Source organism: Vicugna pacos, chromosome 13 (assembly GCF_048564905.1).
Source record: "Vicugna pacos chromosome 13, VicPac4, whole genome shotgun sequence".
Classification (NCBI taxonomy): domain Eukaryota; kingdom Metazoa; phylum Chordata; class Mammalia; order Artiodactyla; family Camelidae; genus Vicugna; species Vicugna pacos.
In genome coordinates this window covers 38,694,440-38,717,945 of record NC_132999.1, presented here as the reverse complement: position 1 = coordinate 38,717,945, position 23,506 = coordinate 38,694,440, and the positions used below count along the sequence as shown (strand labels likewise).

The following is a 23,506-nucleotide window of genomic DNA, read 5'->3' as shown; positions in this document are numbered from 1 at the left end:
TTCTGATGAAGCTATCATAGCTCAGAACACTATAGAAAATTCTATTTTGAGATTGTCATTAGAGGCTGTAGTATGTTTTGGGGGATGTTCTCAGTGAAGACTGTCATTATCCTTTAAAGATAGATAAGTAAGCAAGAATATTTTTTTAAAAAGAGAAAGTATGAATATAAATCACACATCTAAACTCTGACTGAGGAAGGTGGTGTCCATGGCTTTGGAATCATCAAGAATTTCAGCACTGCCACCTTCTAGCTGTGTGACCACGAATGGGTTATCTCCCCTCTCTGAGATACACCTTCCTCATCTGTAAAACTCGAATAAGAGTAATTACCTAGCAGGATTGTTGGGGAATGTGTAAAGTGCCAACTCAGTGCCTGGCACATGGTAGATTCTCAAAAATAAGTGTATCTTTGATAAGATTAACATTTATTTGGATGTATATCTGTTTCTGGTCTGCTTGCTTGAGGTGGAGGAGGCTCACTTTATAATCTTCCCTGACCCTAGGCTTTCTTTTGGCCTGCTCTTTCTCTTATCCTGAGCTGAACTTCCTCTGCAGTCTTGATTCATGAAACCTTTGACAACAAAGAGGTGAGCAGTGGTTAAAATGCTTTTATTTACTTTTTCAGGTTCTTTCTTTTTGCCTAACAGTCCTAAGCCGCAGATTTGAGTTTCAAGCTGATGCATTTGCCAAGAAACTTGGGAAGGCTAAAGACTTATATTCTGCTTTAATCAAACTAAACAAAGATAACTTGGGATTCCCTGTTTCTGACTGGTTGTTTTCCATGTGGCATTATTCTCATCCTCCACTACTAGAGAGACTCCAAGCTTTGAAAAATTCAAAACAAGACTGAGTTGCCCAGGCTCTCTGCAACTGAAGACATTTCTGATTATTTCTGTCCTGGCAGCATGTTCCAGCTCTTGATGTTTTTAAACTTTTTTTTTTAAAGAAAAATTATTAAGTACAGAAAAGCCAAGGTTTAAATACATTTACTATCTCATTTCAAAAATGATTTTAATAATTCATTTCTTAAAGAAAACACTGGATGAAATTTTGAGGCTTAATGTTTTTAAAGGCATACTTTTATCTTTAAAATCTAATTTACCATCAACTTGTAAAATTATTTGAGAAAATACAGAACTTGTTTTATTTACATGTTTGTATGGAAACTGCATATAAGGTGTTGAGGGCCATACGTTTAAAAAGGGAGCAGCACCTCTGAATCCTCTCTGTAAGGCAGAAACAGTGGTCCTGAATCACTGTGCTCATACCTAACTTGAGACTTATTTTTACTTTCAAGCTGTTATGATTTAACCTGGCCAATCAGTGTTTTAAATAAGGAAGAAAGATAATAATTGGTAGGGTTGATGTTATGTAAATGCAAGTAGTTATAAATACGCTTTACTGTTCTACCGAATTTCTCCGTTTCCTCTTGCTATCCACTGATCAGGAGTTTCCAATAGTGCTTTGAAATTAGAAATTATGTACAGAATGTTTTAAATCATTGAGTTTTGTTTTTGTTTTTAAGAAAATCTCAGTCTTTGTCTTTTTTCCCACCTGGTGGATATGAGTCCATTGACAGTAAGCTAGTATTTTTCCAAAAAGTCAGCTTTTTCTTATTCATACTCTTTTATTCAATAAATAGTACTTTCTTTTACTTAGCAGAAATTGCCATGTTGCACAGGTTTTGCTATTTTAAAAGTGGGAGAATGTGGAAAGAAGAAGAAATGACATTTTAAGAGACATGAGGGTAAAATACTGAGGATTCTCTTATGATGTTACAGGAAAAAAAATATAATTTCCTGTCTCTTTCAGGAAGTTGTAGTTTTTATTTTTCTAATTTTTATCAGTAAGTACTATTTAAACAGACCTGGTTCCATTTTAGGAAATTATAGTTCTTGATGTGCCAATAATTTTTATTTTCAAAACAAATATCACAGAAGATTTCCAGTTTTCAAAGCTGTGTGTTTGACTGCTTCAAATCTCTGTCCAGTTTTTGAATGAGAACTGATTTTGTGCCTAGAGCTCCCACTCACTGGTGATTCTGGGCATTTATTCCAAAGTGGGATCAACCGTGCACACTTGCTATCTGGCCAGAAGGTCTTTTGCTCAGCTGATACTTGGGTGGTGTCTTTACATGGAAATATAATAAAAATGAAGATTAGTTTAGTATTGCATTATTTATTTTCCTAAGGCTAAAAAGGAACAGTCCTGTGATTTTATCCAGCATCTTTTATCTGTGACTTCATGCTGTGATAACTGCCTTTCCTTCCTTCTGTGCCTTTAAATACAAATTTCAGTTCTGCACAAGTGAAACATTAAAACTTGCCAATGCAGATTGATGTAGTTTGTCTTTAATTGGACAAAATGTGTCTTGTCATTTGTTACCTAGATGTTTGCTCATTACCGTAGAGGAACCGAGTGCTAGTACATGAAGAAAGCACCATCGCTGTGCCCTTCGGGGCCTTCCTCCTGCTCCACTCCGGAGCCTCACCAGTTCTTTCTGGTGTTTCCTCGGAAGCGTCATTCAGAACCATTCCTTCTCCATTTTCATAACCTCACGTTGTGGTGGGCCTGTCTGGTCTGCTCCAGCTACCTCTTTGGTCTTCTTTACATGTGGCTACAGTGACAAGGTTTTTAATATGTGATTGTTTTGATCTAGTCCCCTACAGGTTATGGAAGGCATAGGGATAGCCAGAGGATACTGGTAGATTCTTGAGGTACTGCCAGTCAGGGGAAGGAGTAGAGAGGCCAGCCAAGGAGGGAGAGAGGTGGTACTCTGCACCCCGATACGTGGCGGATATGCAGGGGGCAGAATGGCGTAGATCAGGACCTGGGGTAACATGGCGTGACCTTAGCAGGGTTGCTCTCTGAATTGAAGGCAGAGTCCTTATTGTGTGTTTATACTATTTTTATCTGACTTGGCCCTTTGCTGAAGTTTCAGAGCTACTGGTAAATTTTACCTCTTTTTAGAATAGGAGCTGGGGTTAATTAAATGATTTTAGTACCATTGATGGACCCAGCTTGTCCTTTACTTTCATGTTCTCACTGTCACCCCTAGTCCTTTATGTAGCATTCCCCTCCCTGAAGAATCCTTCTTCCACTTGGTCGTTGTCATCAATCTTTTGGATTCTTTTGTACATATATACTTTATGCAGCTTTGACTGTTTTGAGTGTTCTATCATCATTAGCAGAAAGCTTACCAGTTACCACTTGAGGGCCTCAAGTTCCATCCTAAGGGCTACCCAAAGACTATTACAGAGAACTTCTTTCCCAAAACTCCTGATTTTACACCATATTGATGTTTGTCATTACGCTATGAACAGTTTGGTGGAAAGGCAGAAATCATCCATAGAGGGGGGTGGTATAGCTCTGTTAAGGCAATACGGATAGGGACACCTCTGCTCTTCTCTTATGATCCAGGATGGTTTCCAGGGAGGATGGTTTCCCAAACTATTTGACCAGAGGCAGGTATGAAGATACCCCCATGTGTTCTAAAAACCTGTGAAACCACGACTCTTCTCACCCAGTGAGCTGGGATAAAGCCAGCATCTCAGAGAGAAGCCTCGGCCTTCGGGTCAGAGCTCCTCTCTGGCTCTCTGCCTGATGGCTGACAAACAGGGAAGCTTAACTTAAAGGTTGAGATCCAGGGCAGGGCTCTAGAATGCAACACATCACCTACTAGGAAGACCCTGGGTAAGAAACTTGACTGAGCCTTTGTTTTTCCCTCTATTATTTGGTCAGCAAATATTGTGCCCCGACGCTGCACCCAGCTCTGCTCTAGGTGCTGGGGAATACATTCATAAATAAACAATAGAAAAAGCCCCAACTCGTGGAGTTTGCACTCTAATGTGGGGAGATAGACAATCATGATATGTAAAATAGATACTAAGTGATAATGCATGTCTTAGAGAAAAAGGAGACTCCGAGGTGTTATGGGGGTGGGGAGGAAGGGAGTTGTGATTTTAAACAGGGTGCTCATAAAAAGGTGTTGCTGAGAGTAATGTTTGAACAAAGACCTGGAAGGGGAATGGGCGGTCTGAGCAGGTAGTTTGGGGAAGAGGACTCCAGGAGGAGGGAACAGCAGGTGTAAAGGCCTTGATGTGGGAGTGAGCCTGGTGTGTTTGAGAAATACCTGGAGGCCACAGTGGCTGGGTTGAGGTGTGCTCAGAAGAAATGGTGGGAGATAGAGTCAGAGGGGTAGGGATATGCAGAATCTGCAGGGCCTTGGAGGCCATTGGAGGAGCTCAAGTTTTACTAGACTGCAGTGGAAGCCCTCGGAGGGTTTTGGGCCAGAGAGTGACAAGATCTGATTTAAATTTTAACAGGATCATCAGCTACTGTGTTGAGCAAACATGCAAGCAGGGGATTGGTTGGGAGGCTCTTGAATGCTTCTGGCCGGAAGTAAAAATGGAGACTGGAGTGGTAGTCAGGGAAGTGGTGGGAAGTGGTTGGATTCTGGAAGTATTTTGAAGGCTGAGCCAGCAGGATTTGCTGATGGATCAGATGTGGGGCTCCAGAGAAAAGGGGAAGTAGAGGATGCCTCTGGCATATTTAAAGCAACAGAAAGGATGGTTTTGCCAGTAACAGAAATGGGGAAGGGGGAAGAGAGACAGGGGATTTTGGAAGGGCAGAGCATTTGAACGTTTTGGACATGCAAAATTGAGGTGTCTAGACATCTAAGTGGAGATCTTGTAGGCAGCTGGATAAATAAATTGAGTTAAGAAGAGAGATCTGGGCTAGGGATGCATTGATTGAATATAAAGCCCCAAAACTGAATGAGATCACAAGAGGAGTAAAAAAAAGATGTCATCTAAGGACCACCTCATGTGGTGCTCCGACTTCAGATGCTAGAGAGATGAGAAACCAGCCAAGGAATCTGAGTAGGACAGGATGATGAGCTAGAAGCCAAATTAGACAACTGTTTATTCCCATAAAAGAGGGCAAAAATACAGGATGGTAGCTGTAGGCAGAAGTGGGGTTGACAGATTTTATTTTTTAACATGACGAATGGGGATAATACCTGTTTCAAAGGGCTGTTGTAAGCATAGAATGAAATCACGTTTGCAGGGTGTTTAGCACAGTGGCTGATGATAATAAGAGCTCAGTAACTGGTTAATAATAATGATAATAATCATCAATAATGATATTAATAATTCACCATAATGGCTATGATGTAAATAAGCACAAAAACTGTAAGTGCCTAACCCCACTGGCAGCTGGGGTGAGAAGAGGATTGCTAGAGGACATAATCAAGGTGTGAAAGAGGAGTGGGAATCTCTAGACAAGGGAGAGGGGGTGGTATGCCGGGGACAGAGGTACAAAACCATGAGAACATGGGGCATTTTAGGAATTATGAGAAGTTAGGAGTAAGAAATGAGGCTGGAGAGGAAGGCAGGCATGTCTGCCACAATAAAGCAAGTGGATGTTATCCTGAATGATACAGTCATTCGTTTAGCTATTATGTATTAAGTCCCTGCTAAACACCATGCTTTGTTTTAGGCTCTGAAGGTACAGCAGGGCACAGGACAAAATCCTTTGCTTCATAGAGCTTACTTTCCAATCCAGGGGACAAAGCATAGCACTCATGGAATGAATGAGTATTTGCTAAACAAGTGGGTGAAAAGGAGATTGACAAGGTTGGAGATGAATTTGCGATGAGGGCTGAAGGCAGGAGGAGTTAAAAGATGATGCAGGTTTCAGGCCTGGGCACTTGGTAAATGGTAGAACTAGTTATGAGATAGGGGACCCTGAAGGAGCCAGTTAGGGGCAGGGAGTGATTTCAGTTTTGACTACAGTTTTGGGCAGTTTCAGTTTGAGGTGCTTATCAGAGAGGGAATGCAAAGGGGCAGAGGACACATTTTGCCTGAACCACTTGAGTTTAGTTGGTTGTGGCCTACGAACAGCGTGACAGAGGCTTATTGACCAAGGCAGCTGGCTGTGGGGCCCTTCACCAATGGAAGCCTTGCTTTATGGATAAGAAACCAGCCCACCATCTATCCTGGCGATATTTCTGCCCCTCCCAGGATCCTTTACAGCAGCCTCTCTACTACTGCTCCACTGCTCTTGCCAGTGCCTACCTGGCAGAGGGCTTCTAAGCCCACCCAGTGCCATCATATTGATACCCGCTCTTGGCAGTGGAGGGAATTACCTGGATGCTCTGGGCCATCTTGGAAAATGCCTCAGCCACAACACTGACTGAGACCAACTCCCTTCCTTCCTGGTTTGGTGATTGGTGTGGTCTTCTTTGAGCATCCTGAATATATTATTCACTCACTTAATAACTATTTTATTGAGTCCCTCCTATGTGCCAGGCACTGTTTTGGGTTTTGGGTTTTGTTTTTGAAACTTGTTTCCTAATTTTTCCCTTTTTCAAATGATTTTTTCCATATATATATATGGAAAAATACATATATATATGTGTGTGTGTATATATATATAGTATGTATGTATATGTATGTCTGTGTTTCTGATAAAACATTTAAATTCTACCCTCTTAGCAAAATGAACTATAGTCACTTATGTTTTACATTAGATCCTTACCCACAAACAAGACCAAAGTTCCTCCCTTACTTAGCTTCCGGGTTGTATGTTACATGTTGTATGCCGTATAGTGGGAAGTGCTGAGGAGAGACAGTAAAGCTCAAGCTGGGCATTAGTATTGGGTTAGGGATGAGGTAAATTTTGAGTGAAGACCTGACGTGAGGTCGCTGACCGTGATATTTTGGAGAAGAACATTCCAAGCAGAGAGTATAAATAGCATGTATGGCACAGCGTGTCTGAGGAGCAGCGCAGGGGCCGGCGTGGCTGAAGTGAAATGCACCAGGGTCCGAGGGGCACACGAGGTCAGAGAGGCTTCTGTAGACTTGTGGACCACAGCAGGGATGTGGGTGTTTCCCGAGTGAAGCACCCTCCAGAAGTGTCAGAAGGACTACCAGCCACTAGTCCCTAGGAGTCAGCCCCCTTTTGGTTCCTTCAAATGCCCGAGTCAGAAGGAATGAGGTGTAACTCCATATAAGATCTTTGAATCGTAATTCAGATCCTCCAGTGGACCTAGTCTCAGGGCAAGTCACGGAGAGGGACAGGAAAGAGGCCAGGGTCAGTGCGTGAGGAAACCTCAAGGAATGGACTGGCTCTCCACGTGCAGGGTTTCAGGCACCAGGACAAGTGAAGTGACTTGGTCACAGGAAGGGGAAGCCCCCTCCGCACAGGGTATGAAATGCCTGATAGCCTACTCGGGGCCAGGCTTCAGCTGCCCCTGCAGCCCTCAGCCTCTTCCCCTCCACTGAGCCCCAGGCTCGCTCTGCATTCCAAGGGCTCTCCCCGAAGCTACAGCAGCAGTGGGGCCTTCTGAGGAGGCTGGAATCCTGTGATTCAGGACTTGCCAGAGCACTGAGGGCAAAGCCTCCTCTTTAGTCCTCAGGGCTACTCTACCCTGTCCTTCTTGTCTGCCCTGGATTGGGGTGAGGGGGCTGAGATGTCGTGTCGTGTGTCGTGTGTGTGTGTGTGTGTGTGTGTGTGTGTGTGTGTGTGTGTGTGTGTGTGTGTGTGTGTGTGTGTGTGTGTGTGTGTGTGTGTGTGTGTGTGTGTGTATGCATGCTGGGGCAGCGGAGCCTACTGAAGGGAGTTCTCTGCCTCATAGGTGGGGATGACAGCCAAGTTTAGGGTGAGGTGTAGGAGGGCCTAAGCTTCAGCAAATGCTGGAACCTCAAGCTGGAGTCCTAGGTCTCCAGGAGGGGCTGGAGCTGGCAGAATGCTTCATTTAGAGGAACAAATGCCCAAATCAATAAAGGAGCAGAGGGACTGGTCACTCCCTGAATTTCAAAAGCTCCCATCATTGCATGGGCCAGAGGCACCTGCCATGCCCTTCCCTGCTCCTGCTGCTTGGAGCAGCCTTGCTGGCCTACACGGCTATGAGACTGAGAGCTCCCAGAGGTACAGATCAGATCTGAGCCAGTCTCTCCTAGGTGTCCCCTCAGTGAAAGTGGCCTGAGTGAAGATCACTTCTGCTCTTATCATTCTAGATCCAGGTCTGGTTTTCTCACAGGCCTGGGAACCCCTGGAAGGCAAGAGCCAGGTCTTCCAATCTTGGCTGCCAGCTCCTGCCCCAGAGCCAGCACACAGCAGGTACCAATACTCACAGAGGACCTCCTTTGTGCCCCACCCGGCACCCTCCCCTTCCAGAGCCCTTGACCTTCCTGCCCAGGTAGTGGAGGCCCACCCCTAATCCATAAGAAATTAAGCCCAATACTCACCTGGTTTGTACCCAAGTTTGGGGCTTTTATTTACAGAAAGGCCTGGGTGGATCTAAGGGTTTGGTGAGAAAGGGTGATGCCAGAAAGGGAAGGGAGATGGGTGTTTAAATATTCAGATGGGACGAAGGCAGGGAGGAAGTAGTGGGCTGGCTTAAGGATGCCCACCTCAGGGCAGTCACCCAGTAAGCCCAGAGGATGAAAATGGGATCAGGCACCAGCAGAAACCTCAGTCCACTTGCCCCAAGCACAAGATGGCAAGCGGAGGATGGTGCAGATTAAGGAGACATTTGTTTTGGTGACATCCGACCAGTGATCTGGGAAGAAAGCCACCTATCCTCTTTGGAGATCAGACTCTCCAGTGATACTTGCCGTCTGTTGGCCTCACCTTTCCACGCCGATGCCCTCCCTTCCCTTCCCCTGTGTTTTAGAATTTCCTTTTCCTCAGGATTCCTGGGTCCCAGACAGAAGGTCCTGGGAAAGCTAGTTTCCTGGGCTGAGGGATGGGATGCATGTCCCAGAGGGGACCTAGTCCTTTCTCCCCAGGATGCCCACCGGGCTCTGTCTTGGCCTGATGCTCATGGCCCCTTGATGGATCCAGGCTCCGTGAGGCGGGCAGAGGCATAGGCTGAGGCTCCAAGGCAGGCTGCAGGCTCACAGAAGCCTGGCAGCCCCACAGGCCCTGGCAGGCCAGGTCGGCCTGCCTCTCCTGGGGCCCCTGGGGCCCCTCGATCTCCATCTTTGCCGTTGATTGCTTGGCCAGGCCGGCCAGGCAGTCCTGTGAAAGGGAGAAGGTCAAGACATCAGGGCTCCTCCTAAGTCTCGTTTTTCAGGTGGGGGAAATGAAGCCAAGGACACCACAGGAAGAAGGGACTCTGCCCCAGACACAGAGGTTCTGAGAGAGTCATGTGGGATTATCCATTACCCCCAACTCCCAAGCTGAGTCTAGGGAGAAAATACCCTTTCTTTTCCCTCCATGAAGCAGATTTTGGTGCAACCCAGGAAGTCCTCAGAATCCCAGCTGTCCAGGTCCCAGCCAGGCCCCACCCACAGGCTCCTGAGTGCTTCAGAAGGGGTGCAAACATGTGGTACTAATGTGGTAGATGTGTGGTACTAAGTTGGCTGAGCATGAGGCCTCCATGGAAGTCTTTGAGTCATTAATCCCAGAGCTGGAGGACAGAGCTGCCACCAGGCAGGGCCAAGGTCTTACCTGGGATCCCTGGGGGCCCAGGCATCCCAGGATGCCCACGTCCAGCTTCTCCTTGATCACCCTTCTCTCCACGCTTTCCTGCAGAGAAAGAAGGGAGCTTTCGTTTTTCAGAATGGGAAAATGTTTTTTTTTTCCTGCTTGGCTTGCTATTTAATTTCTATTTCACATACGACACTTATTCCTGTTTTGTGCTAGCTTATAATAGAGGAAAGTTGAAAGCGACTGCAGAACTGGTTAAATAAAGGAAAGTCCAAAGGATGGAAGACTACAGCTGATAAAGTTCATTACAGGGAAGTGTAATAACAGTTGTCAGCATTTCCTATGTGCCAGCTCTATGTAGATTACCTCTAAATGTAATCCTCAGGACAACTAGGAGTTTGTTGCTATTAATATCCCCATTTTATAGATAATAAGTCTAAGGTGCAGGGAAATGAACAGGTAACTTGTTCAAGGGCTATGAGAAAGTGACAGAGTCTGGATTCATACCTGTCTTGTGACTCGAGCCTGCCTGCTTTACTATTTTGTTAATCTGTCTCCCCACTTCTAGAGACGTGGATGGATGTTTACGGGGTACCACTAAGTAAACTTAAAACAAAAACAGCCCCCCCAAATAAACCTAAGCTATAAAATAGTACATTTATTTCCATCAGTTTGTTACTGAAAAAGCATGCCCAGGAGTTACAAATCGGGGGAAGTATCTGTACCTCATCCTGAGAAGGGGAATGATGAAAGATAAACAGGAGGCTGAGCAATCAGCCTGTGTCACTGAGACCCCAGGGTACTGGCCTTGGCCAAATCGCCATTGCCTGGCTCCCACCACCACCACAGAACAGCACTCACCCTTGGGCCCCGTGTTGCCAATCTGACCCACGGCTCCCACGATGCCAGGAATGCCCCGAGGACCAGGGTGTCCATGGGGTCCCTGCTTGCCTGGATTCCCAGGAGGCCCGGGGGGTCCTGGGGGACCCATCATCCCGGTTGCACCCAGGGCTTCCCGCTTGCCACTCACAGCCATCTCTGCCAGTTGCTCTGGCGGGAAGAAGAGAGACAGAGACATCTAAGATAGGTGTTACCTCAGTAAAACCGGAGAAGAGAGAGCATCCTGGCCCCTGGCCCCTAGGTATGCAGACAGAACAGCCTGCACCTAACCTCCTCCTTCCTCAGGCTGTTTTGCAGGTTCCAAAGGGCCAGAGAGGGCAGGGTTGTATCTAAGGTCCCCAGCCCCCTGGAGGCAGAGCTGGAATGACCACCCAGGACTCCAGACTCTCTGGCAAGGCCACTTGGAGAGGTTCCTGAAGGGTGGCTATGCCTTAACATTGCGAGGAGGGGTTGCTGCCCTCTCCCCTCACCTTGCAGCATCTTCAGCACCACATCCACGATGTGCTGGTCACTGGCATCTCGGCCCTGAAAGGAAAGAGAGCCTTTCAGGAAGAAGCCCCTGGTGGCCAGGGCTGACTGCTCCTGCTCCCATTTTCTCACCGGAAGTATTTTCAGCATTTGGCTGAAATCCTTCCTGCTGTACCTACACCCATCCTCTCTGATCCTGGGGCTTGGAACCAGCCACAGGGAAGCCAGCCGCCTCTGAGAACTCCCAGCCTTTGGGGGATACGCAGCACTTATCCCTTTGGGGGATAACCAGAGAGATGTCCTACCTAGAAGACACCTCCCCTGGAGGCCAACTCACCGCCACGCCCTGTCTCCCGGGCTGTCCAGGCAAGCCTCGGTCTCCAACCAGTCCTCGAGGGCCGGGGAGGCCAGGGTAGCCCTGCACCCCTGGGGCGCCCGCATCGCCGCTGGGGCCCGGGTAGCCGGGTTCTCCGCGGACACCTTGCTGCAGGCGGGGTGGGTGCAGAGCAGGGGTGAGAGGATGCACGCGGCGGCGGCGGGGTTGGGGGTGGGGGTGGTGGGCGGGGGCACGAGAGCGGTGGGAGGATATGGCGCGGCAGGGGGCGGGGGAGTGGTGCGCGCCTGGAGAGTCACAGGCCGGGTGCCAGGCGGCGGGAGAAGGGAAAGGCAGCGGCGCAGCGGCAGAACTCACCTGTCCCTTGGGTCCCGGCTCACCGGAGTCACCCTACAGGCACAGAGGACTGCGGTCACGAGCGGTGGGGTTCCAGAGGCCCCCAGCAGCTCCCCGCGCTGCCCCGCGCATCCCCCTTACCTTCTCGCCTTTCTCTCCTGGGAGGCCTGCCACCCCTGGGTCACCCTGCAAATTGAGAACCAGTCAGACCGCAGTGGCCCCGCGTGGAGTGCAGCGGCGGGGCGGCCGCACTGGGCTGTGACACCCTGCCCCCCACCGGGGCCCTGGCACTCACCGCTCCGCCGCGGGGCCCGGTCTTCCCTGGGGAGCCCTGGAGAAAGCGGGGGGTGGGGTGAGATCGGTGAGCTTTCCTCCAGGAAAGGCTGGGTCCACAGGGTCCGCCAGCCCCGGCTCCTGGCCACGCCCCCTCTGCAGCTCCGCCTCACCGCCCCCAACCCTCTGGGACCCTCAGAGAGGAGTTTTTCCTGAGATTTGCGGTGCTCAAGGATTTCACTGCTCCACCGACCCCTCCCCCAGGGTCTTAGGGTCTTCTTTCCTAGTATTTTTCAGTCCGGTTGGGTACCTTGTCTCCCTTGATGCCTGGCAAGCCTTGAGGCCCTGGAATTCCAGGGGAGCCCTGTTCTCCCTTGGGGCCCTGAGGAGAAAAGAAACCAGAGGAGTAAATCAGGTGAGGTGCCCAGACACGCTCTCCACTGCCCGTCTCAGCCATCCCGCACTTACCTGCTGGCCTTGAGGGCCTGGCTGCCCCACTGGCCCCCTCTCGCCGTGGTCGCCCTGAAATGGAAAGAGAGGGTCACACCTAAGCTATCAGCAGGGGCAGCCTCTCCCTGCCAGATCCCAGACCCTGGGTGGTCAGGGTGCCCTCCATTCCTGCTGTCACCAGCATGGAGGTCCTTGTCTCCACTTCACAGACAGGCAAACTGAAGCCCTGGCTGGGGAGACCTCACACAGGCTGACAGGACTGGGCAGGTGCTGGAGCCATGAGAGGACCCAGACCCTGGGGCCAGCTATGCCAGGCCCTTACCTTCTGCCCCATGATGCCCTGGGGACCGATTTCTCCTCGAGGCCCTGGCTCTCCCTGGGGGACAGAGAAACTGGAGGTGAGCAAAAGCCTGGTGGATCCCTCCCTTCCACACCTGGCCAACCCCTACCCATCCTTGGGGCTCAGTGAATTTGCTTCATCAGGAAAAAATTCCTTTCCTTCCTGTTCTTTGGGTCTCTGTACTTTTCCTTCATAGGACCCACTACAATTGTAGCCATCATGTAATCACTTATTTAATGTCTGTCTCTCCCACAAACCTATAAACTCCATGTGAGTAAGAGACCATCTATCTCAGTGTCTTGCACAGTTGCAGATATTTGGTGACTGTCTATGGAATGAATGAATGACTCTGCCTGCTAGATTCTCAGCCCCAGTCAGCTGGGCCATCTGGAGAGGTCACACTCCAGGACAGAAGCAGTCCCCACCCTCTCTGCATTGTACATAGGGAAATGGGGGCCCAGAGAGAGAAGGGAGCGTCCCTGGGCAGTGGGTTAGTGGCAGAGTCCTGACTGGCACCGCTGGCACCCCAGGGTAGGGCTCTGCCCCATAGCCTCACCCAGACCCCATACACCCCAAGAGCAGGGTCCTCAGGCCTGGGGGTGAGGTGGGGAGAGCAAAGCAAGAGCCTTTGTGTCAGAGGAGGGGGTGCTTACCTCCTTCCCAGGGGGACCAGAGACTCCCGGGAAGCCCTGCTGGCCTGGCTCACCCTGCAGGAAAACACAGTTCTAAGGTTCAGTCTGTGTAGCCCAGTCAAGCCCTTGACCTTGGAGAAGCCCAGTGAACCCTAAACAGATTCTGGAACCAAATGAGTTGGGGAGGGGAGAGGGTTCTTGGTCAGGTCTTCTGGACTCCACTGATTTTCCTGTTTTTCTCCTCTGGACTTGCAGTCATGCCATCCTGTCTCCTGAGCCAGGATGAGGGGTTTGAGGAGGAGGCAGGAGGGAGATGTTTAGGCCCAAGGGACTTGTGTCTAGGCAGAGTTGCTGAGGCCCAGGTCTTGGCATCTTTAAGCCAAGCCATGGCCCCGGTCCCTGTCCCCAGGCTTCCTTTCTCAGATGAAACCAACTTCAGCCTGGGGTCACCTCACCTTGTCTCCAGGGCCTCCTTTTGTTCCAGGCTGACCCGGCACACCCTGTAGAAGGAAGTTGACATCAGTTTCTCCCCTGGCAGGGGGAAGTCCTGTGTATTTGCTTCTTGGCCTCCTAGATTCCTCCTCCACCTTCGAGGGGCTAAACAGCAGAAGACCCAGCCGTAGCATCAGGAACTTGACAGTGCCCAGCCCCCAATCCCTGGTGCGAGAGGAGGCGGTACAGAGGGGCCTGCCTACCAGGGCCTGTGGCCCGCGGGGAGAAGAGGAGCACACGTGAGTGCACACAGGAGCACAGTCTGCACGTGGACATGTTAGCAGGCCTCGGCCTGCGCACCCCTGGCAGGGAGGGATGGGGGTGCCCGGAGGGTGTGGGATTGGGGTGGGTCTGAATGGTGAGATGGCAGAGATGGGAAGGGCATTCCAAACAGAGGGACCAGCAAAGGCCTGAAGGAGTGGAGGTTGAAAAGCCAAGGCAGTGTTGAGAAGGGAAAGGACATACAGGACAGTGGCTGATGAGGCAGCAGGGATGGGCTGGGCTCAGATTATGGTGGTCCTTGGATGCTAAGATGAGCTGTTAGAACAAGGAGTGTAGCTGTCCTGCTCATAACTGTTTCCCTGCCACTTACTGTACCTCAGTAACTCTACTGAACGACCGGACAGAATGACTTTTCCCACGGGGAGGCAGTGGTGGGCCATGGAAGGCACTTTAGCAGGGAAATGGTCAGATTCTACTTAGCCAATGTGGAGGACTGGATTGGCCAAAGAGAAGGCTGGAGCAACTGTCTAAGGCAGAGATGGTGAAGAGGCCTGGGCTGGGTGGGGACAAGGACTAGAGCCCTGGGTGTGTGGTTTCGATCTCATCAGCCAGTCACACCACCTTGGGGAGGTGGGAGACAGAGTGCCTGGCACCTCGGCAGAAAATAAGCAACTTGTCTCGTGGCAGCCCCCAGGGCTCCACCCCATACTCACCGCTAGGCCCTGGTGGCCTGGGTTTCCTGGCCGCCCCGCCTGTCCTGCACTGCCCTGCAACAGACAGAGACCCAGAGGCACAAATGAGATCCCCAGCCAGAGGGTCCCTGGCTCTCACTCAAGTGTGGGCAGGGAAACTGAGGCCCAGAGGCAAGAAGGAACGTGTCAATGACACGCCTGAGGATTCTAGGCTCCTAGGCTCCAGGATCAGTGTGGTGGGTCTCAGAGCTTCAGCTGGGAGAAGCCCTGACCCTTGGCCCAAATCTACCAGCAGTCCCCACTCCTACCTTCATGCCAGGTGTGCCTGGGGTCCCGTCCTTGCCGTCAATGCCTGGGGGGCCCTGCTCAGGAGGAAAGTTGAAGGGAGATTCACAATGGGGAGACCTGGAGTCGGGCCACCCACCCATGTTCTTCTGTGACAGCAGCAGTATGCAGGTAGGAAGTGGATCTGGTCATCCTGGGAAGCCCCACCAGCCAACTGGGAAAGGGGAGTGGAAGTGGGAAGGGGATTTCAGGGGATGGACCACAGTCCTTCCTTTGTGTGGGTGGCAGGTGTCCCAGATTGCCTCAAGCTTCCCAAACCTCTCCTACAGGTGGAAAACTAAGACACAGAAAGAGGGCATTTCCTGAAACAACAGAGCCAGCCCACCGGCAACAGGGTTCAGCCTAGAATTTTAGGCTCCTCATCCTCTGGAGGCTTGGAGAGCTGCCTGGACCCTGCCCTCAGTCTACTTACGGTTGCTCCCTTTGGGCCTGTTATTCCCTGGGGTCCCCGAACACCTTGGCTGCCCTGCAAAGGAGATAGAGATCAGGTCACCTTTAGGAGGATGAACCCTGTCTGACTGTTCAGAGAAGGGGACAGCTGAGAACAGTGACCTCTGGATCCTAGCGTCCCTGTGGCACAGGCCATGCTGTGCAGGGGCTGGAAGAGAGATCCCTGGACCCAGGGGAAGGGATAGAGGTCAGCTCCAAGCAGACCTAGCAGGAGTGGCAGCAGGACCCACGGTGGGGGGAGCCAGCATCACTGAGACCCATCAAGGCACTGAGCGACACTTAAATGCAAAGAAACGCAACCACCAAATACAATGTGTGGACTTGGTTTGGGTCTTGATTCGAACAAGAACCCTGAAAAGACATTTTTGAGATCACTGGGGAAAACTGAACACAGACTGATGACTAGGTGATGTTCGGGAAGAAATGATAATTTTGTTGGTGTGATCATGATATTGTGATTATGTGAGGAAACAGTCCTTATTTTTGAGGGATACGTACAGAAAAGTGAAAGGGATACAAGGACATAACGTTAAGAATTTGCTTGAAAATATCAAGCAAAGCAATAAAGGGAAGGAAGGAAGGGAGAAAGAAGAAGGATGAAGTAAGTGTGGCAAAATGTTTATTTGGGGAGATGGGTACATAGGGGTCCACTATACCATTCTCTCTCCTTTTGTGTAAATTTAGAAACTTGCATAATAAAAAACTAAGTAAATAACTAACTTTACTTTCTGCTCAATATTTCTGTAAACTCAAGACTGCTCAAAAGAAATAAAGCTTATTAATTCAAAAAAAAAAAAAGAATTAAGAGAACTGGGATGTGGACCAAATCCCATTAGCCCCATGACTGATTTGCTGGAATTTCATTGTCTGGCCCCAGTGACCGTGGGACTGGATTCCACGGTTCTCCTGAAGTCTGAATTTGATCAGCAACAGGCTGAGCTTGGTGGGGGCCGGGGGAGGAGGTGGTGCTGGTGGGGCTGACTGGGCTCTGGGCACAGACGTGCCTCCCCACCGCGCACAGACACAGAGTAATGCACATGCATGCACATACACGTGCACATATGCACGTGCCTGTGAGCCTGGGGTGGAGCTGAGTCCACCCAGTTCTCCCCAGGGGCCCTGACTGGACGGGGGTGCTGTAGGACTCACCACGTCACCCTTCTCCCCGGCTCGGCCTGGTGGCCCCCGAGGACCTTCTTCACCCTGGTCAGAAGGACAAACAGAAGTCCAGGTTACAAGGACAGGGGGGAGCCGCACCTCTCTGTAGCCCTAGGAGCTGCCATCCAGAGGAGGTGAGTGTGGGAGGTGAGTAGAAGCAGACTCACCGGTGACCCGGGAGCGCCGATGGAGCCCACCATGCCTTTGTACCCGTGAGGACCCTGGGGAGAGGAGAGGTCGAGGGTCAGTCCTGGCTGGACCCCAAGGCCCAGAGGACTGGTCACAGCAGCTCTTGTAGCACACCCCCAGACCCACTCACCGTCTCTCCTTTGGGTCCCTCCATGCCCGGGTAGCCCCTGATGCCCTGAGGACCCTGTAGAGACAGAAGAATGACAGCGATGGCAACTATAAGGCTCACTTTGTGACACTTTGCTGATCCCCACCCACTCTTCACAATGCTCCCCTGAGGCAGCCACAGAGTCCCTGTCACAGATGGACACTGAGGCTCAGGGATGGGGAGGGACTCACCAGGGTCACTCAAACGGACAGTGTCAGAACCTGGGCCTCAGCTGAGCCTTCTGGCTGCAACCATGGTTCCTTCCCCCAGTTTCTCACAGTCAGCCTCTGCCTCCCTCCCCCACCCAGAGACACGCCAGCTGGACACAGGCGCCTGTCTCACAAGTTAGAGGCCAGAGCAGGGAAATGACTTCACTAAGTTCTCCTAGGAAAGGAGAGGAGGGCCCCAGGGAAAGTGTTTCTTACCGGCGGTCCAGGAATGCCTTGCTCTCCAGAGGCACCCACATCTCCCTTGGGACCCTAAGGGGCAGGAAGAACAAATCAGACAGGCAGACAGATGCAGAGGCAAATATACAGACAACTGAAGACACTCTCCTGTTCGCAGCAAAAGCAGACAGGAAGGCTCTCTAGAACCCAATGCAGCCCCATGTGTCAGAAACGGAGGCCCAGCAAGAAGGGACTTGCACAGAGACTCGCTGACGTAGAACCTAGGCCTCCTGTCTCCCAGCTGAAGGCTCTGTCCCCAGAGACCCACAGGGGAAGGGGAAGGGAGAAGGATGCCAGGAGGCCCTTGGCCACACACCCCCTCCAATGGCACTCAGTCTTCAGACTCACTGGCTTCCCCTGGCGGCCGGAATCTCCCAGAAGCCCACGTTTGCCGGGATGCCCCTGCCGGGAAGGAAAGAGCTCAGTGTAGTTCCCCTTCCTACAGCCTGCTCCACCCCTACCAAGAATACGGCCAAGAAACTCACCTTCACTCCTTGCAGTCCTGGGGGGCCTTTCACGCCCGCTGGACAGTTGGTTGGACACTGGAAAGAAAATCCCGCAAGGCTCTGGAGTCACTGGCCTGCCCCAGGACAACTGGGTGATGCTCCCACATCTTCCCGACTCCTGTTCCTTCCTCCCACTGCACCTGGCTGAACCTCACTGCCGCAGCCCCTTCCCATTTCCTACCTCTGTGATCTAACCTATCTCCTCGCCTGCCCCTCTCAAGATGACCCGCCTCTTTCACAGATCAGCCCTGCCCAGGCCCCCTCACTTCTCACCAGGAAATCCGCGCTGCCTTCCAGGCCCTGGATGGTTCCTGGGCGGCCCTGAGAAAAGAAGTGTGGCGATGGAGTCTGATCTGAATCGTCCTCACCCCAGGCTTGTGCCAAGGACCCTTGTCCTTCCCCAGCCACACAGCGCCATGTGGGAGGTCTTAGGACACTTACCGGTTTCCCAGGGGGCCCCGGGGGCCCTGCCGGTCCCTCTGGTCCAGGATCCCCCTGGAAGCAAAAGGGGCCCAGATCATACCCTTGCCCAGCCCTGCCTAGGTCACCCCTGCCCCCTCCTCCAGTTCCTGCTACTGCCCTGTCCACTCTGCCCTCCAGGTCACCTCCTGAGATCTGGGATCTGGGGGAGATCAAAGCCTGATTGACAGAGGATGGCCCCACCCCTTGGCCTCCCTGAAAGACCTACCACAGGGTGGGCTCAGCAGAAGGGGTTTCTGCCCTAGACCTGGAGGAGCTCCCTGGTGGCCAGAAGCAGGCCCAGGAACTCCTGGAGAGATACTCAGCTCACCAGCCTGAAGGCAGAGGGCAGGAGGCGGATGAGCAGAGGGGTGGCTGGGGCTCACCTTGGGGCCTGTGATTCCAATCTCACCAGGGAGGCCAACAGGTCCAGGTGGTCCCTAGGAACAGAGATGTCACTGGCTAGGATGCCTCAGAGGGTTAGCCCAGCCCTGGCACAAAGGTAGGAGCAGGTACCCAGAGCCCCGTCTCCACTTTCACTTTGTAACCAACCCCAGGGAAGCTGACAGATTAGGGCTTTTATGGACCAGAGAATTCCAGAGCCAATGGATAAGCCTAGAGTTCTCAGATAAGTCGGCGCATTTCCAACCCCATCACAGTATGCTGACCCTTCCCTATTATGGCCAGTCCTCTGGAAGTCCTTTTGTGTCCTCCCTCCCTGAGAGTCCCAAAGACCCTGCCCCATCCCTGAGGACTTACAGGAGGTCCGGTGAAGCCAGGGCCCTGGAACAGAAGGAAAGATTGGGTTCAGGGTTCCTTTGGCAAGTCCCCTTTACCCACAAAGGGTCCCTCAAAGTCCTTGCAGGTTATACTCACCGGCAGGCCGGGGGGACCCGGGAGCCCAGGCTGGCCCTGTAAAAGCAATGGGAGAGGCTCAGAGGCTGGGGTCTCCTGGGTCTCTGCTCCTCTCTGCCACAGCCCCTCCCAAATTCTGGCCCTAGATTTCCCATCCTGAGTCCCTAGAAGGCCACTAACCTTGACTCCAGGGATCCCTGCGGGACCAGGCTCCCCCTTGGCTCCAGTTAGACCCTGGGGAAGAAAGAAAAGGTACAACCGTGGGGTCCAGAGGTCTCTCCTGGGTGGGCCCAGGCTGTCTGTCAGCACACTCCATGAAGGCCTGAGGGCCTCAACACCTCACTTTCTTTTCTCCCACTTCCCACACTAGCTCTGGGAAGCAGGCAGGTAGAATGTTATCTTCTTTTGAGATATGAGAAACCAAGGCCCAAAGATTTGTCAGCCCAGACCTCACGCCTCCCAGTCTAGGAGTTCTAGAAGAGCTAGACATAAGCCTGGATTAACCATTTTCCTGATGCCTGCCCTTGACAACTTTTTCTGAGCCTTAGTTTTCTCATCTGCAAAATGGGCTAATAATCATGCCTTGTGCCCCACCCCCACCCCCACCCCCCAGGTGGATGTGAGAACTGATGAAACGCAATGTGCTTTGTAATCTTCTCAGGGCTTGGATGAGTTGGAAGGGCCTTGGTGGCTGGTCACCCTGTGGGCATCTCTTGAGCCAGTAGAGCAAAGGCAACTCATGGGGCCTCTTCTTCCTCCCATCTTTTAGGGACTAACCCAAGGGTATCCCCCAACCAGATGATTGTCCTAATTCCCCCGGCTGTGTCCAGGAGCCTGTGATCTTGGGGCCCCTAGAAGCTCCACGGTATTAGTAAAATGATGTTCTGCTCCTGAGCTGCACCTGGGACTGCAGGGCTAGGGGGGTCAGGGGAAAAGGGAAAAGAGGAGGAAAGGAGAGGGCACATAAGAACAGCTCTGACCAGACTATTCAGTTTGATATTAGGAGGCCAGAAATGTAAAGCTAAATTCTGGCTACTGCTGCCGAATAGCACACCTCTCTGGACACCCATTTGCTCATGAATCAATACTGGGGTGAATGTGAGATCACAAATCATCTGAAGGTGAGGGGGGCTCACAGCTGTAGTGTCTCCATCCTGCTTTGAACAGAAGATCAGGGAAGATGCCAGAACTCGGTTCTGGAAGTCAGGGGGTGGAGCCCTAACCTGCCCTACTGGACACCCAGGTGGGTACTCACATCAATCCCGGGCTTCCCATCCGGCCCATCTGGCCCTGTTTTGCCAGGCTCTCCCTTAGGCCCCTTGAAAACAGAGGTGGAGCAAATATTAGCCACAGGAGGGCAAGACCTGGAAGGGTCAAAGGTCAAAGAGGAAAAAGCACTCACCGGAGGGCCAGCTTTCCCAGGGGGCCCCTTGTCACCCTGCAAGATACAAGTTGGTAAGACAGCAGCTGTGGCTTGTATTACCCAAGACGGGCACACAAGCCCTGGCCAGCCCACCCCACACGCCCCTCCCCTCACTCTCTTCTCTTCAGTCCTGGGTCCCCTCAGCCTTGCACTTTTTAGGAAAACAGCTCCTTTTTCCTCAAAAAAAAAAAAACCCAAACAAATAAACAAAACACAGGTGGATTGAGACCAACCCCAGGCAGGCTGGAGAGGGTGATACCAGCAGGCCTGGGTTCTAGACACACCAGTGTCGGTAAGATGCCCATTATGAGACCTGCACACGCGGCTGTGGGCTCTGAGTTACCTCAGAGAGCGGGTGCCTCTTGGATTTGAGCAAGTGTGGGAAGAAACTCGGGGCTTTTAGAAAAACACAAAGGAGAGGTGAGAGAAGGGGAGGGGCAGCAGCTGTCTTCTGAATTGGGGTCAGGAAAACGAGAGATGGGGCAGGGGCAAGGACCAAGGGGACAGATTCAATCTGTCCCCAAGGCAGGAAGGACCACTTTCCCCTGTGACAAAGGACCCTCGGTGGAGGACAGACAGGGCCTGTGCAGTCACTTTCAGCCCTAAGAGAGGCCTCCAGGCATTTCAAAGCCTGCGGCAGCCAGAGAACCTGGCAGGAGCCCAGCGCCCTGTGTCTGGAGGGTTGGGGGCGCCAAGTTGAATAGAAGGCTGTCCAGATGGGTAAACATGGGGCTGACCTCCTGGGGGACTGTCCAGAATGAGATATTTAACCCTCACCACGGTAGGGAGAACAGGGAACAAGCCCAGCTGGTACTAAATCGGGGAGAAAACTGCAAAGAGAAGAGACACGGGTCTGACCTCAGCTGGTCAGCGGTCTGGCAAGGCTCCCAGCTACCCTGAAGAAGCATCCAGAAGTGTCAGGGGCAGAACGAGGGGTTAAGGCGTCATCTGCCCCAAAAAGAAAGGAGGAGGGACGGGGGATAAGGAATCACTGTGAGCTGTGGCGGGCAGACGCAACAGCAGCTCCTTGTCCGCCCGCGGCTATAACGGGCTCTGCATCTCGGGGCTGGTTTGAGGTTTTTGTGGAACAAACGGGCTCCTTGTGGTGCAGGCCGGCGCCGCCTACTGGCAGCAGGGGGCACTGCATCTCCAGACATCAACCCCACGGCCGCCACCCCCACCCCACCCCCCCGCTCCCAGAGCTCACAAAGTTCCCCTTTGTCTGCATCCTCCCTCCCCCTCCCTCCCTCCCCCTCCCGTCCCAGGTTAGAGACTCACGTCGATTCCGTCGGATCCCGGCACTCCTGGCGGCCCCGGAGGGCCCGGCGGCCCCGGCTCTCCTGGCGGACCTCTCTGAAAACACACACAGGGGTACAGCCCTCAGTGCAGGGAACACTGCGTCCAGAGGTGCACCTCCTCCTGGGGAAAAGGAGCTCCTCAGGGAGTTGCCAACTCCCGTTATTGAGATTCCACCAGATATTGTGTACCGTTACATATAGTATCTTACTGAGTGCTCCGAAAACGAAAGAGCCCCAGTTTGCAGTTGAGGACACAGGTTCAAAATATTAAGGGGTCTATGATCGCAGGAAGTAAGTGGTGGAGCCAGAATCCTGTCCTAGGTCTGCCCACCAGCTTTCAATGTACCGTGCTGCCCTTGCGCTGTCGTGGTGGGAATAAATGGAGATGCTGATGGCTCAAATAAGTAACAGATGGTAAGCAACACGGGGCCTAGAGACGCTTGGTCCTCAATGAACGGTTGCTCGGATTACTTTTAGATGAACTGATATTGAAGGTGAGTAGGTATCCCTTCCTCTTCCCTTGATGCATGTAAAGACCGAAGGGAAAGTGGGGGAGGCGAAGAGAGACGGGGAATTGGAGGGTGGGGACCTAGGGAGGAAGCCTATTCTCTCCTCCCGCTCAACACGCAACTCTCCGAGCGCCGCTCTGCCGTCCTCCCTTGGGTGGTCCTCTTTCGGGGGCCGTCTGAGGCCCAGGCAGGGGTCCCGCGCTTGCGGGGTGCCTCCCCTAGCCAAGAAGTGCCAGACTGGCGCCAGGTAGGCGAGCTGCTAACCACACAGACGGCCCCCGCGCCCTGTCCCTCTAAACCCGCATCCCGTTAGGCCCCCTGCCCCCAGCCCGCGCTCGTAAGTGAGAAGCCGGCGCGCGAGCCCGGCGGAGAGGCTGCAGCCGAGCGGGAGCCGCGTCTGGCCGGAGCCGGCGCCCCCTGGGAGGCGGCGGGGGCGGAGGCTCCGGAGCCCCGTGAATGGGCACCATTGTCTCCCCCGCCACCTGGGCTCTCCGGGCTGCCAGGACCCGGCGCCAGCTCCTACCCCACGCTGCCTGTCCCAGGCTGGGCCGAGCATCTCGGGACAGGGTCCCCCTGGCTCCCCGGCTCATCCATCTCCTTTCGCGGTGCCGGGATACATCCCATTTGTGTCTCGTCTGAGGGGACTTGCGCCACGGGATTGTCAGAAGCTGTCCCTCCGGCCAGGGAGTGTCAATAGAGGGTGGGGGACAGGAAGGAGCACTTCACCAGACCCCAGGATCCTGAACCCCGGACTCCAGCGCGGGAGTGGCCGCGGGACTTACGATCTGGGCCAGGGCGAGCCCGAGCACCTGCAGGAGAACCAGGAGGCTGAGGGGGGCAGTCACAGAGGCCATGGCGGGCAGCGGGTTCGAGGAGGACGGGTGCCGGCTCCACGCACGCACCGACGGCTGAGGCTCCCGGCGCCGCGGCGGAGGCTGCTCTCGGACGGGGCGGTCCCGGCCTCCTGAATATGCGGGGGGCGGGGCGGGGGGCCGCGGTGTCTGACACCTGAGAGGACCCGGAGATGGAGGCTGGGTCCCTCGGCCCAGCTCCGCCCCGCTCCGTCCAGCTCCGTCCAGCGGCCAGCACCCACCCTCCACCCTCCACCCTCCATCCTCGCCCGGTTCTTCCCGGAGGCTCCG

At 52.7% G+C, this 23,506-nt stretch overlaps 2 protein-coding genes across 4 annotated transcripts in view; one reads left to right on the top strand and one right to left on the bottom strand.

Annotated features, from left to right (window-relative positions):
* Positions 1–16,092, top strand: part of ZMPSTE24 (zinc metallopeptidase STE24) — a 49,834-nt gene extending 33,742 nt beyond the window's left edge. The window contains exons 10-13 of one of the 3 annotated variants that reach the window (XM_072974684.1): positions 8,023–8,125; positions 13,711–13,903; positions 14,898–15,034; positions 15,193–16,092. In XM_072974684.1, the coding sequence (XP_072830785.1) occupies positions 8,023–8,125; positions 13,711–13,903; positions 14,898–15,018 (417 nt within the window). In that variant the 3' untranslated portion in view covers positions 15,019–15,034; positions 15,193–16,092. Of the gene's footprint in view, positions 1–626; positions 2,337–8,022; positions 8,126–9,655; positions 10,095–13,710; positions 13,904–14,897; positions 15,035–15,192 lie in introns of those variants that run through there. The other 2 variants (XM_072974685.1, XM_006215860.3) reach the window with 2 other exon arrangements.
* Positions 8,255–23,288, bottom strand: COL9A2 (collagen type IX alpha 2 chain). The gene is made up of 32 exons (XM_072974683.1): positions 23,147–23,288; positions 21,836–21,910; positions 20,537–20,572; positions 20,390–20,452; positions 19,315–19,368; positions 19,156–19,191; positions 19,039–19,062; positions 18,666–18,719; positions 18,262–18,315; positions 18,094–18,141; positions 17,800–17,856; positions 17,663–17,716; positions 17,294–17,347; positions 16,851–16,904; positions 16,699–16,752; positions 16,523–16,576; positions 15,336–15,389; positions 14,887–14,940; positions 14,600–14,653; positions 13,628–13,672; positions 13,194–13,247; positions 12,523–12,576; positions 12,219–12,272; positions 12,061–12,132; positions 11,773–11,808; positions 11,619–11,663; positions 11,499–11,531; positions 11,145–11,291; positions 10,810–10,864; positions 10,301–10,489; positions 9,461–9,538; positions 8,255–9,028 (listed from the first exon to the last, which is right to left on the bottom strand). Exons 1-32 carry the CDS (start codon positions 23,216–23,218, stop codon positions 8,829–8,831), a joined length of 2,067 nt encoding a protein of 688 aa, XP_072830784.1. The 5' UTR covers positions 23,219–23,288; the 3' UTR covers positions 8,255–8,828.
* Between the last annotated feature and the right edge of the window lie 218 nt (positions 23,289–23,506).

Bases quoted from the DNA above. Each gene is read 5' to 3' on its own strand.
- COL9A2 (XM_072974683.1), bottom strand. From the start codon at position 23,218: ATGGCCTCTGTGACTGCCCCCCTCAGCCTCCTGGTTCTCCTGCAGGTG. The intron at 14,941-15,335 runs GTAAGTAGACTG...CCTCCTGAGCAG, and splicing joins CAGGCCCAAAGGGAGCAACC to GGCCCCCCAGGCATTGACGG. The intron at 11,664-11,772 runs GTGAGTGCCAGG...CTCAATTTGCAG, and splicing joins CCGGGCCCCGCGGCGGAGCG to GGTGACCCAGGGGTGGCAGG.